The sequence below is a fragment of the Amia ocellicauda genome, chromosome 4, assembly GCF_036373705.1.
Source record: "Amia ocellicauda isolate fAmiCal2 chromosome 4, fAmiCal2.hap1, whole genome shotgun sequence".
Lineage (NCBI taxonomy): Eukaryota > Metazoa > Chordata > Actinopteri > Amiiformes > Amiidae > Amia > Amia ocellicauda.
In genome coordinates this window covers 27,861,203-27,877,567 of record NC_089853.1, presented here as the reverse complement: position 1 = coordinate 27,877,567, position 16,365 = coordinate 27,861,203, and the positions used below count along the sequence as shown (strand labels likewise).

General features: G+C 39.3%; 1 protein-coding gene across 1 annotated transcript in view; it reads right to left on the bottom strand.

Moving 5' to 3' along the window:
* ptpn9a (protein tyrosine phosphatase non-receptor type 9a) overlaps positions 1-16,365 on the bottom strand; it is a 20,938-nt gene extending 4,573 nt beyond the window's left edge. The window contains exons 1-13 of the mRNA XM_066701700.1: positions 15,719-16,365; positions 8,732-8,875; positions 7,377-7,466; positions 5,619-5,743; positions 5,148-5,253; positions 4,736-4,846; positions 4,151-4,479; positions 3,613-3,700; positions 2,872-2,941; positions 2,438-2,516; positions 1,682-1,832; positions 999-1,206; positions 1-769 (exon numbers count right to left, since the gene is read on the bottom strand). The exon at positions 1-769 is cut by the window's left edge and continues 4,573 nt beyond it. Of these exons, the coding sequence (XP_066557797.1) occupies positions 579-769; positions 999-1,206; positions 1,682-1,832; positions 2,438-2,516; positions 2,872-2,941; positions 3,613-3,700; positions 4,151-4,479; positions 4,736-4,846; positions 5,148-5,253; positions 5,619-5,743; positions 7,377-7,466; positions 8,732-8,875; positions 15,719-15,751 (1,725 nt within the window). The 5' untranslated portion in view covers positions 15,752-16,365 and the 3' untranslated portion in view covers positions 1-578. The remainder of the gene's footprint in view (positions 770-998; positions 1,207-1,681; positions 1,833-2,437; positions 2,517-2,871; positions 2,942-3,612; positions 3,701-4,150; positions 4,480-4,735; positions 4,847-5,147; positions 5,254-5,618; positions 5,744-7,376; positions 7,467-8,731; positions 8,876-15,718) is intronic.

Here is a 16,365-nt window from a genome sequence, read left to right as displayed (position 1 = left end):
ACCTACATCGACACTTTTGCATCAAGCTTGAGGTACACACACACAGTCTAAGTCTGTGAAACTGCAATTACAATTAGAAAAAGCAGAAGCATCTTTAATGAAGGACCACAATTAGTGACTTTTTATGGAAGATAAAGGCTCCTTTGGTTGCTGCTTAATTAGAAGCCCTGGCTTAAATGTATTCAGTTGTAACTTCCACCAGTTCACAACACTCTATAACATGGTAATACTATATTTTTCCATTAGCTTCACCACATACATTATTCACAGTGGTATGAAAATGAACAGAGACTAGCTTGAACAAAGTATGTATGTTGAATTGTTTGAAGACTCCATTCCCTGCTATGGAAAAGAAATCCATGGCAAGACAAGGTTCGATTCTTTAAGCCAAGGACATTGCCAGCCTAGACTTGTGTTAATGTCTGGTGGTGTCTTACACATATTGTTTATTCAGATTGGTTTGCATTGACTGTTTGCAATTGGTGGCTGTGCCAGAAAAAGGAGCAATTTGGTCAGTCCAGGCAGCTTCTGTGGCCTGTTATTGGTCTGAGGATTGAGGAACAGTGGCTGGGGAGGCCTTACTGATTGGCTGTGAGGATCCCCAGCCTCTGAGCATGCTCCAGGATAGCAGTGTAGCAGAAGTAGTACTGGTCAGGAGTTTGAATGCTGAAGGCCCGCTGTGTTCTCATTCTGCGCACAGTCTGGTAGATGTTCAGAGTGCCAACATCCTGCAGCTGAGACAGACAGATGTCCAGGGCACAGAGAGTACCTGGAGAGAGAAATGTTACCATTAATACGGTTGTGTTTTATGAGGAAAATTATAGAGATTTTAAAAATACATTTATAATGATTTTTATTATTTGTAATCATGGTGTACTTGAAATCCAAATCACAGCTTAAAAAACTTCAAAACAGGTTTCAGATGGAGAAATAGCAAAGAGATGTCTCCCTGTTTTGGGTTCTGTTCATTTGACAGGAGAAGAGTGAGTAAGCAGTACCTGTTCTGCCGATACCAGCACTACAGTGGACGACCATTGGTGGTCCTCCTTGGTGGCCCTTCCAACGAGGACCAAAGGCCTTGACAGCTTGGCGCTGCTGTCGCTTGACCACTCCCAGAAAGTCAATCAGCGTAATGGCAGAGCTCGGTACTCCATAGTCTGGCCAGCTCAGATACTGGAAATGAGTCACTTGCCGCTGTTCATTGGTCTGGGAGGAGAAGCCAAACAAAGCCAATCAGCAGGTTTCATTACCCATACCTGCACCAGACAGCAGAAACCCTTCAAGGTTGAGTTATTTAAAGTGGCTCAACCTTTCAGCCCAGATAAGGCTGGCCACCTGCAGCCTGAATGAGAGAGCATATTTTGTTTGTTGAGCTGTTGAGAAATGTTAGGTGTGTGGGTTCCACATCCGTGATCCGTTTGATCACTGCACTGGGAATTTGACGTTCTATCAACACATCACCCACATCCCCCCCTAAACCTTTGCCTAAAGATGTCCCATAATGGAAGATCAATGCCTGCCTGCTGAGCTTACTGCCAAGGTTCTCTGCATTTTGGGTTCCATGTAGATTGGGGAAACAAGATGACACAAGATACACATTTAATGACATAAGATACTCTCTATTGTCCTTCTCTTTTTGAAATCATCACCGTTTCTCATCCCTCCACCCCTCCCCCCTCACCTCAGTATTGTGCATTTCCAGGGTGGTCTGGTTGTAATGGGAGTGGTTGTCCACTTTCAGGTTGACCACGGCGATGTGGCCGTACATCTCCTGCTCACCTCTCTCCAAAGGCCAGTACTGACCACATTTCTTTCTGCCCCCTTCATCCGTTCTGCCCAGAGAGAAGTCACAATTCATCAATACAAACCTGCACCCTTTTCACCACTTTAGCTTTGGGGTGCTCACTACAAGTCTCCACCAAATATCCACCTCTTTATGCAGGCAAGATATTCTAGAAGGTAACCTGTTTTATACCAGATTTACTTAATCTGGAAACATCATATTAAGTCTCTTGAATCATACAGAAGTTGCCTATTAAATTGATAACTCCAACCTATACTGATCCCTAAAGTTCATATTACACAATTTCTCCAAAAACAAGCTTATGGAGATTTAGTACCAGCTTTCCAATGTTATGCATGATCATTTCAGATTACTATACATTCACTGGCAGTATTTTGCAGAATAGAGGCTTAAAGTTCAGCACTCATTATTTACAATGATAAAAAAAAAAATCCTTAAACAATACAAAGTGCTGTACAAGTATAAGATTAGCAAACTGCATACAACTTGACAATGTACTGACAAAATACCAACTAGTTACGGACAGTAGAAAATTAAAAAATGCCTTCCACTTGTGGTGGAATTCTAAACATTCACTGAATACATGACAATGGTCACAGCTTTCTAGTGGAAACACATGAGGAAAATGAGTACCTAGTGGTCATGACAATGACTAAGACATTCTGCTCCCACATCATCCTCCAGATATCTTTGTAGGTGTTCTGCATGGGCCCTGCAGAGAGACAGGTGGAAGATTGGAGGGAGGAGTTATTGTAAACACAGCCACCGAGCTGGGAGCTGGACCTGGGGCAAATTGTGGTTTACCTTGTGTGATCCACTTACATCTAATGTGGCAATTAAAAATATATATATTCTTCTTACTGTAGAATTATAAAACAGTTTATTTTAGTAACTACATTTTTTTTAGATTTAAGTCTTCACAATAAAACAGTTATTCTCAGTTTGTACGCATTTTCAATGTTGTTTATGTGAAAGAACTAGTTCACATTCCAAGCACTGAGCTACCTCTGAAGAAGGTGAAAGCAGGAATACTAAAATAAAGGAGAGACCAAAAATAGGACTCATACCTTGAGTGCCAATGTAGGCATTCTTCTGTTTGTAACCATCCATATAGCTGGCATTTATATAGTCTGATTTCTGTGGGAACAAATGCTTACTGTCACATGTCAAGAAAGTGCAAAATCAGAGTTTCTATAATCTTATTTTACAGCTAATATACGTTTTGATGTTTTTCAAGTTTTTCCAAACTGGCTTTGCAGTGCTTAACAATAGCTGGTCTTATTGCAGTGGATTATTGAACTTCAAGAGGAAAAGGGAAGGGAAAAAAAGGCATTCAGCTAAGCAAAAGATGATCAAAGGGTGAAAGAAAATGATTTTTCTTTATAGGATGTTTATTTGTGGACTTTGGCTGAATTAGAGTGAGTCACAAAGCCTCTTCCTCCAAATCAGGTTGAGCAAAACTGGATCAAAACTAACAATTAGTTTACATTAAGCAATGCCACCCAGAATAGAAAGAACACCCAAATATTGTTCATAGAATATTATATTTTTAACAGAAAAGCATTCCATATCCTCTCAATATTCACAGAGCAATCATTGAGCAAGGTGAAACATTTACCACTACAAACTACAAAACCTTCCACCTCCGAGTTGCAGATAGCTAACTGATTGAGAAAATAAGTAATGACCTGATCCATTCATATTTAGTTTCAGGGTACAAAACAAATTAGATAAGAATAATAATTAAAAAAAAAAAAAAAAAAGAAGTGGTGTGTGTCTCGGGCTCAGAGCCGTCTGGATGGGCCCACCTCATTTCTTCGAGTCTTCAGACGAACGCGGGTCTGGTCCAGACAAAGGACATCACCATATCGATTCTTGTCCTGGTTACACGCAGCTCTGTAGAGGAAACCATTTTCAAAAATTGAAAATATGAAACAAAAGGGAATGACATTTCCCTAGAGTTCAGAATAGCTCATTATGAACATATTCTTAACACATTTTATATTTTACTAAATTCATTACAAAACGTTACAGAAGTACCCATATCTATGACCAAATCGTTGTCTGGCAAGCATCATGCATGGTTGCAATTTGTAGGTAAAATACAATAATGGCTCATCATCTAGCTCCTCAGTTTTCCAAAGGATCTAAAAAAAGCTGTAGAATATCAAAGAGTCCTTGCCAATATTGGATGAATCCAGATAAAAAAACAAGATATTCAGTTCACAATGTACTCCAGGGTGGGATCTCAATATTAGTGGTCAATTAGCCCTGGTTTTGAATGTCGGAAGCCAGTGGGGTCTAAAGGAGGTGCTTGTGCTGGCCCAGGCAGTGCGGTCCACTCACAGGGCGCAGTTGAAGGTGCCTGGCGGGGCTTCTCTGCGGATCTCATCATATTCCTCGTAGATGCCGGCTCGTTGTACCAGGGCCAGATGCTCCACCAGCTCCTGCAGGGTCATGGCCTCCAGCCCCGGAGTGTGGATGGAGGCCTCTTCCCGGCCTGGTCCCAAAGGTACAGCCACCAGTTCATCCACGGGGTCGACACAGCCGTTCTGCACAGTAAGCAGCTGCCGGTTCCAGCCACGGGGGTCCAGGGCCAGCAGCCCCCCCAGATGCTCTGGGAGACAGTCCCGGGGGAGGTGTTGCCGCAGATCTGCCATCTTCACCATCTGCACCTGTATAGGGCATGCCCGGAGAACCTGCAGTCAGAGCTACGCTGCCCAGCTATCCAAATCTGAACAAATCTATCAGTCCAGTGCGTGCAAGTTCTGAAGTGCTTTTATTTTATGAATACATGGCACAATTAGTTCACAGAAGTACTATACATAAAACTGGAACACTGCGGAAAATCTAAACACCAAAATCAGGTGGTAAACACTACTCAGAAACCTACATATGGGTTTTTAAACAGTCCAGCTCTGACCCACTCACCCTCTCTCTGAGTTTCTCTTTCAGCAGCAGGCTTAGCAGGTTGTAGGGCACGCGAAACCACACTGGAGCTCCCACAATGAACACCTTCTTCAGCCGTGCTGGAAAAGCACCCTGTAGACCACCAGGGAGAGAGAGGACTTTAACACAATCACTGTGGCACAACAATTAGAGGCTCTGTGTGGCCTAGTGATTAAGCTATCAATTAGCCATGGGTAAAACTTTAAAAGTTCACTTTCACTTTTTGACCCTTAAAAGGTCTTCGGTTAGACATATGACTGCGTTTTTATGTATTTCTTAAAAAAATACATAAAAACGCAGTCATATGTCTAACCGAAGTTACTTTTGCCTATTAGTGACTGTAATGAAACTGGTTGAGCTGTGATTCATCACATAGCTGGATTTGTTCCCTCACCTTTAGCAGGTTGAGGATCTTTTTGCTGAGGTCCAGCTCGAAGTTGGTGTAGTTAGAGCCAGCCATGTCATAGATAAACACCAGGCCATTCCTCTGGGTCTCAAAGCTAAAGGAGAGCAGAGGATGGGAAAAAGGACACTACACCCAGACTGAACAGTTAACATGCAACCATCCTTCTAATAAAACATAATTAACCACTCTTTAACCAAAAGAAATACTGTTACAGTCAAAACTAAAAAAACTTGTTATATTTATATAGTAATTTACAATGTTCATTGTATATTGAAATGGTCTGTCTACATGCTGAAATGTTTCTTTGTGAATGTATCGGAGTTCACTTTTTTCCCATTTCCAGTTCAGACTATTCAATATAGTCCACAGATTGGAAGAGGCTTTCATGACTGGCTCAGTGTTCCATCAGTTGTGCCCCTAAAGGCCAGGGAGCTGCTCTACAATGCCCCCAGGTCTCACCTCTCCACAGCACGGTCCAGCAGGTAGAACAACGCCTGCAGCACTACATGGTGCCCAGTCTTGTTGGGGTGGTGCAGCTTGGCAGTGAAGAGGGCGATGGAAGCACCCGAAGGGTCACGCACACTCTGAGACCATGGAACATGATGGAAAAGGTTACTTTGGGTTGTAGTGACATAACCATTTGATTTAATTTAGCTACATTTTGCACAAGAATTAAGTCCAGGGTTAGGTTAAATTAGTGTTAGGTTTGGGCTAGGGATCAAGTTCCCAGGTACACTTAGACGTTCGTCAATATTAGTAATGCATTTCCATTCCATTAATTTGCAAGCAGTTAGTTACAGATTGAGGGTAGCTTCACATTCTAATGTGGGCTAAGGTTGGAGTTTGTATCCTATATGATACATTGACATATAGTGCAGGTTTAGCACTGCAATGTTTCACAATTCAGAATAAAGATCTGGTAAATTACTTAGTTATTTGGTTAATGGATTAACCTCCTTGTATTTACGGTCAATTTGCATTTTTAAATAATTTAAAATATATATTTTTAAAATATACTTAATGTTGCTTATCACATTACACATGCAAAGGTAGATGCATGGTTATTGATCATTATTTTTATGATCTTAGTGTGATTAAGTCAATTATACTTTACATCAGGTGGTCTGCAAACAAAGTGTGACTGCTGCAATACTTTTGCATTTAAGTGTGTTATTCTAGTTTTTTCCACAAGAGGGCAGTGGGACCTCACCAGTGTCTAAAGGAGTGCTGCTCAGTGGTAATGAAGAAGTATTTCTTTACCCAAGCTGTCAGTAAGTTCAAAAATCAACGGTGGTTCACTACACTATCCTGATTATATTTGCACATCTAAACCTTTAAAGCATACAATCTCTAATAATAGGATGATTAACCTTAATATAAAAAGCAACACTGTCATCATAAACAAACTCCTAGCATAAACATAATACTTTCTTAGTGAATTCAAAAAGCCAATCACCCCTGTCCCTTACAAACCAACATGACATTCTCAGTGTTATGCTTTACTGATTATATTGCTAAAAATACTTTGAACAAGCTATGGACCTCTCTTTTTGTAGCGATCAATGTATCTGTCAATGGGCATTAAATCAATACTGCTGCGGTGTGCAGGATAAGACCTCAGTCAGATCCGCTCGCAATCAAGGCCCTGCTGACAGACACACATCATATTTCCCCTTGCAAGGTTTTAAAGCTGGAAACACAGTAACACCCTCTGGTATTTTCAGATTTCAGTGGTAGATGCTGCCAAGGGCGTCTTCTGCTTAAGGGCTGTTAATTTCCAAGACAATAACTGCAAAGCAGGCATTTTTGCAGAACTGGTATCAGTCATGTAAGCATAAAGCATTTCTTGCCTTGCATATTATTTTAACCTTTTTTTTTTGTCTGACATTCATTTAATCTGCAGCATTTAATCCAAATATTTTATTAATGTATTATTAATACATAACATTAACGGTAGTAGAAGTAGTACTGATATCATGATCATCTTGGGTTCAGTCACATTTTATAACCAGTCAGATATATAGTTAAAGCTACAGAACAGTACTACCCTGCAGCCTATATGTTACATATAAAGCATCTGTCCACTCCAGCTATAAGACATGTGTCAAAGAAATGTTTCATGCACTAATACATCAGTTTAACCCTGAGTGGTATGAGCTCAACATCTCTCACAAACCCTGTTTCTGTCGAGTCTCTGCACCAGGCCCCCACACTCACCAAGACTGTGAATTTCCCACTCAGCAATTCCGACTTCAGCGGCTCTTCCAGGGGTTTGAGCTTCACTATCCCCTCCTTTACACGTGTCTCCTAAAGAGAGAGAGAGAGAGAGAGAGAGAGAAAAAGGAGAGATGGACACATAGAAACATATCAACAATGCCAGACTTAAAAAACAACATTAATAGACCTTGCCCTTGAGAGTGAATAGAAAGAGGAAAGATGAGAAGTCATGTAAACTCACAAAGGATTTTCTAATATTTTTTTAAATGTTCTAGAACCAAAGTAAGTTCTCCCTCAGCAGGATGTTTTTCTTAGAGGAATAATATCCATCTTCTCTACCACTTACTTACGGAGAAATTCATTAAAACTTTTTTCTTTCCCTCGAAACAGAAATAGCAGCTTGATGACATTGGGAAGGGACAAAGACAAAGCACTCGAGTTGTGTAGGGAAGTAAAACGCTCAAGTATACAGGACCCTGCCACTTGCTCTTTAAGCAGCAGGATTCAGCCTCTTCAGTCCTGTGTGGGTGTGTGCATGTCTATTTGACAGCAGACTATTTATGCAAACAGATGTCCTCACACAGAGGAAAACCAACACTCGCTCTGGGTACTGATGAGATGTACTAATAACATTTTTGCAAAAATATTTTGACTAGAAATGGAACATGTTTGCTGCTCAGACCCTGTTCAGTTCACTTCAAGTCTATAATGGTGTATTAACTACTGAAAGGACAGAGAGCGATAACATGGTGACCTGGCCTGAAACTCCAGGTGTATACGAGTATGTATACAATGTCAAACGTGTTGGCACAGCTGCCCACATTTCCAGTCATCACCGAGTATGAGCACGCCTTCTGTGGCCACACACAGGCAGGATGTGAATTAGCCCTTCACAGCCAGTATCATTTACCAGAGTGCCATTTTAAGACAGTAATGAAAATATTTTCTGGTACAGCAAAACCACACATTATATATATATATATATAATCATGCTGTGCAGGCAGAACCTTACAATATATGAAACACAAGAGGGACACCACCTGACCATATAACAGCATGCTCATTTGAGGCTAGAGAGGTTTCTTAACCTGCTTCTAAACCGCAGATACAGACAGTCAACATTCAGTATAAAGGCAAGCTCTGTGCTTAAAGAATTTTCCTGCTTGGTTACCGTAAAGGGAGAGAGTCAGCTTAAGACATAAAACTGGGGAGATCTGTGTGGTTTCACAGTCAAATGTTACCAAGCTGACTTGCGTAGGAGCTTTCTGGGGTGAGCGGATTTAGAAGCCAGCCTACATACAGCAGCACTGATACCACACAAGCATCTCCCTCTCCCACTACAACACAGTACCCACCCTGTAGCTGTGGAACAGTTCGACGGCTCGAAGGACGTCAAACTTTCGAGCCATGAGGAACTTGACAGCCACATTCCAGGACAGGGGAGACACTCCGTGCTGGGTTGTCCATTTGTTTATCTCCTCCAAAAACTGCTTGGTAGCCTGAGGGTTTGGGGGAAGAAAAAGACTAAATAAAACCTCTATAATTTATTTCCATCTTATTTCCATAGTGCATTGCAGGTGAAGTCATAACCTTGCATAAAACAGGTTTTTCATGACCAATAAACAAGCAAGCTCTAAACCAATGTCTGGCCAACACAATTAGCAAGCAAATGATACATTTAAGTCTGATTTATAATAAACCAAACGGAAAATACAATCAAACTGCACATTTCCACATTAGCAGATAATAGTGATTCAGCAGTGTCTGACTGAGTGTATATTCTGCTGGTTTAGCATTGATTTGGCAAGCAGTTTTAGATTTATGAAGTTAAGCTGTTGAAGTTCAACAGACTCATGTAATTCCTAACACTTCCTGACCATTCAATCCATGAAACAAAGTTCAATCCAGATATTATTAACAGTCAATTGTGAAGCAAAGTTTGTATTATGGAATAAAAAAAACTGCATAGCCTCTGGCTACTGTTTGTCTATGTGTAGCCAATGCCATGAAAAACATTTTCCACAAAACATTAGGTATCAGTTTTGTTATATATTTAAAGAAGCCTTAAATGACAGTAAGGTGTAGCTATACAGTTATATTCTACCTTGATGCATGATGTAGGCCTATTAATGTCCAAGAGTGCATAGGTTAAAGAATAAACTTGTATACATACACAATTGTTTGTGCAAGATTATTATTATTTTTTTATTTTTTTATTTTTTGAGTAAAGAAAACAACTGCATATTGTGTGATTACAGGTCTACTCTACAAATTATGAGAATTTTGATTGTGCAAGTATAGTAATCCAATTATAATACACACACACACACACACACACACACAAAATGCTTACTAGCAGCCGGATAGAAGCCCCCAACCATGCTACCCACATGTTAGACTATAAAGGCAGACATCCTATGGAGGAAAAAATGCAGGGTCTTTGATTCCTGCCACATGGGGGGCTCTCAAGGCTTTAATTTGCACACAAAACACTGCTCTTCCCCACAGACCACTGAACCAGGCAAATCAACAGCACAAGGTCCAGGCCGGAAACGCACAGACGCTTGAAGCTGTATACACAAACCAAGTACTCTATGTTATCACCAACCATAAATAGACAAACATACTCTTGCTGAATATGTAAACAAATCTGCATGCATATTGAGAGTAGTCACGAGGGAGTGTACACACATCTGGGAGGGTGGGGAGGTCGGGGCGAATTCATAGAAGAACACAGAGAGATGTGTTCTTAGATAGACACACACCCAGGCTCCTCATGTTTTCGAATTCATTGTTCTGCCCTTAAAACATAAGCAAAGCAACAAGTTATCAAAATGCTAATGGAAACAAGATGTCCACAATGATTAACAGTTTGACTGTGAAACTGTTTTGCATGGTTACCATTCCCCGACGTCAACATGCATTTTGACAAGTCCCTACCTCGTTTCCAACACTAAAGCTGCTTAAATTCTGCTGGTATACAACTTAAGTTGGGCCATCGTTGTGAAACAGTTTAAGATTTTAAAATATGTAAAATATTCTCGAAGAATTACTCCCCTAACACACTGATTGTAAAGAAGTAGATTGTTTTATGATTTCCATCGAAAGGTAAAAAAATCATTTTGTCCCTAGAATGGAATAGTGGGTTTAAATTATATATATTTGTGAATAATAAATGGATAATTAATTCTTCCATATTATTGGGAATTAAACATTTGTTCCAATTGAAGGGTTTTTGATGACTCACTGGCAATACATTTGTTCCCCCATCACTTCCAGAAAAAGCTAATTTCTGAGGAAAAACTACAATTGCACTCAGGTTACCTACAATTGTAAAGAAGCTTGTTTGGGTGACCAGCATTAGAGAGGAACAGAAACATCCCTACGCCCAAGGGTTCCTTTTCTAGAAAGGAACAAGGGGGAAGTAAAATTGCTTCATTTGGTCTTACAAAAACAAACTCCCCAGCATTTTCTGTTATTTCTGCTGTAAGCATACAATTGTAGCAACAAACGTTTGTGTATTTCAGTCTTAATCCAAACTGTCACAACCACAGAGCTGACCTACAAAGAAACAGTATATTTCAGTGACTATTTCACTTCCACAAAGGAAGAAAAAAAAGTAATAATTGTATTGTTAAATAAAACAGCTGACTGATCATTAAAATAATGGATAAGGCTTAAATCCCCACTTCAGACACAAATTTCAGTAAACAGCTAAAATGCAGAGTCTTTCACCTCTCTGACACCCACTACATCCTTCTCCTAAATCCAGGACTCAACCTAGGGTGTCTTCAAACCTTTCTTTCTCTCAGTCTTAGCTTACCAACAGCCAAAATTATATCATGTTGTAAAGATACATGTGGGTAGCAAGATATAGGGTATGGACCCCCCCTCAAAAAAAAAAAAAAAAAAACCTGGTTTCTTTTTCACGAGAAAGCATTTTCAATGATTAATAAACTGATTCATTTCTCAAAGAATTTGTGAAGAATATGAATGTTATTCTGTCCAATTCCATATATATGACTATATATAAGACATTTCCAGTGTAAACAAAAATCCTTATTGGTCCAACACATACAGATAAAGGTAAAGTGTTTTCCATGTTACAGAATGGAGTTTAATATTTATATATAGGATATACAGGTTGTGCTTACCAGTTTGACCTCCCCACCAAAAAAGGTCATTCACATCTACTGAGGCAAACTTTTTTTATAAGGCTTTCTTCTTTCACGCTGCAAACCAAACAAGTCTGCAATTTCTAGGAACAAGAGGTCACAGCCTTCCCATACAGCTTGCCTGGAGCCTGTTCCCTTTTTCCTTAAAAGGATAGGATACAGAACTCATAATGGGGAGCTGCAATCACAGGAATGAAATTCCAAAAATCCACCCTCACCTGACAGTGTTCCCTCTTGTCATAAAAAAGCAGGATGTTATCTTTGGCTGCAACAACCATTACTTTCTGAACGAGAGCCATGGGATCCTTCAGAATTGACCTAGTTTTCCTTTGGGGATTTCAGACAACTTTCTGGATTCTTCCCTAGTGATTTTGCAATCTGCAAGAGCTCTTTGTACAATGTTAGCATCTCCACAGAAATGCCCCCAGCATGCTTAGTACACCTAAAACTCTACCTGTACAGGTTAGCATTTAGATACTCAAAATGGATCTCCCTGCCTTGTGACAATGTAATATACCAGTGAAAAACACTTTTTGTATAAATTAAATGTCATGATTAACTACATTTGTAATAGCAATGTACCCATATTTGACTGGATACTGGTATTAAAGTCTACATTACTTAGGAGTCAACCTGACTGATCAAACAGAAAAAAGCATAACATACTGGCTGTCCCCTTCATGCACAAACACTACAAGTCAGGCCTAAAATACAAAAGAAATCTTAAACTGACAAAAAGGTTTTCAAATATCAGAACTATGTGAATGTAAGGTGGCCATTAAGGTTGATTGTTAGTGATGAAATCCAATTGTGTCAGATACATCCTAGAAAGATTCAGGTCAAATTAGCATTCACCAAATGGTCTAGTCCCTTGTCAAATGTCTCATACACCTCTTTTATGTAAAGAGGGCTTCCTTTCATTTATCCTAAATCAGCTTCAAATGTAATTTCCAGGTCTGCTCTCTGATCCTAGACAAAAGAGGAGGCTGTCATAACTAAGCTGTCTGAAACTAACAAAAATGTTCAAGATATATCGTAAGATAGGTATTTCTTAAACAGATTGTGTTGACTGTCTTCCAAATGTACTTGTATTTCCACAAGGGAACAAACCCTTCAGTTTGACTCTGTTCTAATGTTTTAGGTTTCTTACTCCTGCATGCTTACAGAGTGTTTGCTCTCATACTTTTGTTTTCTGCATGAGCTGCCATTGAAACCCTCTAGCCAAATCGGTTGCCAAAAACTCTTCGGTATTCAGAAAAACACCTGGTCGCTGCAAAAAGTCATCTAAAACCTTTATGTTCAAGAAACCTTTCAGATATACACCTACAGATTTTTTTTCGACATTTGGAAAGATTAACCACTAACGGTTTAAGTTGGATGTCTTTACTAGAATTTTTTATTTTTCTTCTGAATATTGTCATATTATAACTTTAATATAAATATCAAGGCTGTAGGCGTTTCTTGTGAAATGCTGTCTGTAAAAGGCAAGTGGAAATTACTGCTGTACATAGCATTACAGTTTAACACCAGAGGGTGAAGAGATATTTACCACACACCTTGTACATTTCTAGGTATCAACGGATACACCCTTTTGACCCCATGAAACAAATAGGTCAGTTTATCATTGGGAAATAGATTTTTCAAAATTACAGGATAATTATACAATTACAGATGACAATAAACAAAGGTGCAAGTTTCAATTATTACAATAATGTATGAGCTGAACTGCACAGAACTGACTATTTTAGAACAGAAGACTGTGAAAGTGACATTACATTGTAGCTGTAAAACAGGACTGAAAAGAATAGATTACATCAAATGTAGTCTAGCAAACAGATTAACACAGATATTAACATCTAGAGTTCAGTCATTCTACTATACATTTTTTGCTTTCAAAATGTACAGCACAGATTATGCATGTTGTTTGTATTATGAAATGTAAAAACTAAACTTGTAGTATAAATGTTCTTGGGGGTAAATATATAAGTATATAAATAAATCAGTGATCACGGGATCTCTTTTACTGCCAAATCCAGTCACCACTTTTCATTTCAATATCACAGTATAGAAATAATTTGGCAGAAGTGAAAAGTTGTGAATGACTGAGCTAAATTCAGGACCCTGCCTTCCTGTCTACAATGTTGGCACAAGTCAATAATGAGCTTGAATAAAAGGTTAAATGCGTCATTCACTTGCTGCTTCCTGGGAGCTTTTTGTGTACCACCCCCCCGCAAACACACACACACACACACACACACACACACACACACACATCCAGTCAGGATGCTTTTAACAGCTGCTTGAGCGCACAGTTCCCTGTGCTGGTGAGGCCCCCTGGGGGCCCTGTACTCCGGACACAGCGAGTCTGGGATCTAATTACCAGCGGACACACTTCCACTGCAGTCAGACTTGCGGAAATGAAGTGCCCAGATAAAGCTGCTGGCCAGATGAGGCGATGGGATGGGAAAAGTGGATTAGAGCCCTAACCGTGAAAAGAATGTCATCAACAAGCTGAAAGAAATGATATCAGGGACAGACAACAGACAGCTGTTACTTCTTTACAATTATAGACACACAACTGGGTGCATAGAAGCTGCAAATTTAGCAACTTACTAAATAGCTATACTCCTTTCTTTTTGTGTTATTGTAGAAACTTAGAAGAGGCTTTTAAGTAGGCTATATTTACCAGTGGTAGGAAAAAAAAACAATGGAGCTTTGGGTGCAATAATTTCAAGTGATTGTAAGACAGCTGTAGTTCTCTGGCTCTTTAGAATGGATGCTAATTACAGAACAACAAAAAGTGTTTTTCTGGAAAAAGCTTCTTGAGCACACTGCCAAATGTGGAAGAAAGGTACACATATAAAGATTAGCATTGAATCTTGTCATTTGTGCAGGCAATTCAAATCCACATTTAGATCAAATACAACATGTGTGGGAGCACCAAGATAGGTGTTGATGAAAACCAAAACAAACGAAATTGAATGGATTTTTCCTCTCTCAAACTAATGATAACCCCATTGTTGGAGTACAATGTGTGTGATTATATGGCATTAAATATTAAATAAATAAATAAATATTATTATTATATTTATTATTATAAATATTAAAGATATAGAAATGGAGGGATAAAGATCATGATATGAAGCTTAACATTTCTAGATTGAATTTCTTTAAGTTTCAAGTTTTAAATGGATTCGGAATACAATGTATTGTTTATTCATTGAACACACACACACGTATGTGTACAATCGCCAGTTTTTATTGGCCTCTTCTGCCTAAAAGTTACATCCTGTTTCAGTGAATGCAACACTGACATGGAGTTCAAAAGCAATCAAGCACTTCTTTAAGTAAACATATGCAAAGATCTCCATATTTGCGTAACAGCTCAACATCATTGTCATGTTTGTCTTCGTGAGCAAACGGACTATATATATATATATATATATATATATATCAAAGGAACAATGCTGTCTTTGATCGAGGGGGCCATTAGCATACAGCCAGGATACAGGATTGCATTTCTGCCTGAGTACAGCTCGGCAACGAAACAGTTAAGCATCCTTTTGACTCACCAACCCCCGCAAAAAAGAAAAAGAAAAAATCTTATGCGCTTTTAATTGAAATCTACTGGAAATGAAGGTTTTGAATCAAACGGGCTTTTTTGGTTGCTGTCCGTTTAACCTTAAGTGAATAATATTTATGTCACAAAATGAAACGAATCACAAAATGTCTTTTCCTCGTGTTTGTCGTAATCTGTAGGCCGGAGAACAGTGCGTCAGCATCTAAACAACTTTTTTACAGCCATTATTATACCTACAAAGAAATCCATAAACTACAATATTGTCTTTTCAACCAAGAAATACACATCTTCGTGCCCAAAGATTTGGATGCCTAGAAATGGGGAATGTGGATCAACAAGCCCAGTCAGTGATAAAGAGATGGCGTGGAGAAAAATAATGTTGCAACAACGTTTGAAAACTTTGAAAGTGCGTCCTGCGACAAGCAGCTCACGTATGTATACACATGTGCGCAGATGTATGCAGTCTAACAGCCACATTCACCTCGGCAAATGAAAACGGCAAATTACAGTTTCAAGTTGAACGTCACCAGTTTCAGATCATTTAAATACATTACATAGTATCATTACCCCCCAAAACGACACATTACCTGCTCCTCCTCTGCTGTTAAGTTAGCTGCCATTGCCGTTTCGTTGTTACAATATCTTCGTGGTTTTGAAGGAATCACTTCAGGGTTTATTTTAAGTCATAAAAAAGTAGTTCCACACTTAATACAAAAACAACGTAGTCGCTTAAATGTGCAAAAACAACAAAGTAGAGAAAGATCCTACAACACACTAAAATATATACTCCATTATAAAAATATGAATGTCCAGTATAAGGATTGGTACAAATAAAGTTTTCTTTTCAAATGTAAATAGACGCCAATAGTCCCTGCAACTGTATACGAGTACTTTGTTTCTTTCTTTCTTTCCTTGTTTCGGTGATTGGAAACGGCTTGTGTTTTCAGACAGACTCGGTTCCAGCCTCGCAGAGAGAGAGAGACACAGGCATCATCCTTCCTGATGGCGGACTGCGGGTAAAATGGCTAAAAGATCCATCTTCCTGCGCTGATCTTCATCACTGTGCTCTTAAAACAATGATTTAGAGGCATCCCTGTGTTGCTGCCCTGCAATCTTTAATCCTCTGTTGCTTATTTCTTCAAAAGCAGAGCCCTCGCTCACAGACCAGCAACACTGACTGTCCCCCTGCTGGTTACAATGATACATAAACGGCCATGAGCTCCCTCCTTCATTC